At 39.2% G+C, this 1,259-nt stretch overlaps 1 protein-coding gene across 1 annotated transcript; it reads right to left on the bottom strand.

Annotated features, from left to right (window-relative positions):
- Window positions 1–485: 485 nt before the first annotated feature.
- On the bottom strand, window positions 486–935 carry LOC106880037 (uncharacterized protein K02A2.6-like). Its single transcript, XM_014929837.1, has one exon. The coding sequence runs from the start codon at window positions 933–935 to the stop codon at window positions 486–488; it is 450 nt and encodes a 149-aa protein (XP_014785323.1).
- Window positions 936–1,259: the final 324 nt, after the last annotated feature.

Here is a 1,259-nt window from a genome sequence, read left to right as displayed (position 1 = left end):
ATATATATATATATATATATATATATATATATATATATATATATACACATACACATACATGTATGATTATACATGTTTGTTCATGCACGCGTTTCCAACCACGCACACACTGATAAGTATTAGAGTGAATATGATCTTGTCTCTTAGCCTCTTTTGTTAACTATATTTAAATAGTTCGCTTCTGGAATTTTGCATTTTTTTTTATCTCTAGTTTAGTTGAATAGATATTATGTGTTATAAATCTCTCTTGTCTACATAGAAATTATCTTACCTCTTAAGGCTTTTCACACACGCATACACGCACGCATACACGCACGCACAAAAACACACACACTCACGCACACGCATGCGCTCGCACACACACACACATACACAAACTCACACACGCACACATGCGCACATAGGGAAGGAATCCGGTTAGATGTACGTAGAGCAGGCAACAACCTTTTTCCTACGCGTTTGATAATCGCGCCATCTTCCCAACTCTATTTTCCGTTCATATATGCCCTCACAAATACCTTTTCACCATTTTTGAAAAGTTTTGTTGTATTTGCCATTGCAATTTTTCTTTTTTTCTTGCCACGAACCAATTTGTCGAAGACTGATTTTACTTTCCTCGCAAACATCAGCTCTGCTGGTGACATACCTGCTGGCGTATTTGGATTTGGTGTCACACGGTATATTCTTAAGAATTGTTGTAGTGCTACCTCATCAGTAACTATCTTATTAGACTTTCTTAGGGCTCTCTTGATCGTATCAACAAAGCGTTCTGCTTGTCCGTAAGATCTGGGATGGTATGGTGCCGTAGTTACATGTTCTGTAGCGAACGTTTTGCAGAACTTTTTAAATTCAAAAGACACAAATTGCGTTCCATTGTCACACACTGTCGCGTCTGAGACACCATATCTCGCAAACAGCTCGTGTAAAAAATTCATCGCAGTGGGTTTTTTTACACTTACAGTCAAATGCATCTCTGATCACGAGTTCAAGTAGTGGGGGTGGGGCATCATAGCCATGCGTTGAGATCATTCTTAAACAACCCTTATTCAGGAACCTTTTGAATGGGATGGGCTATTCGACCGGAAGAAAATTCTAATTGCATTGTTTATCTTGTCACGAGGCTACCATGTTGCCCACATATGGTTGTGATGTCTGTGCGTGGTGTACCTTTATCACATGTGTAGTCATGATGGGTATATTGGGCTTCGTATATTTGTACCCCAGTGTCACTTTGATGGTATGCGCTGCTCTTTCACTTA

This window comes from Octopus bimaculoides, chromosome 22 (assembly GCF_001194135.2).
Source record: "Octopus bimaculoides isolate UCB-OBI-ISO-001 chromosome 22, ASM119413v2, whole genome shotgun sequence".
Lineage (NCBI taxonomy): Eukaryota > Metazoa > Mollusca > Cephalopoda > Octopoda > Octopodidae > Octopus > Octopus bimaculoides.
Note: the sequence above shows the minus strand (reverse complement) of the source record. Positions and strands in the feature narration are given on the sequence as shown.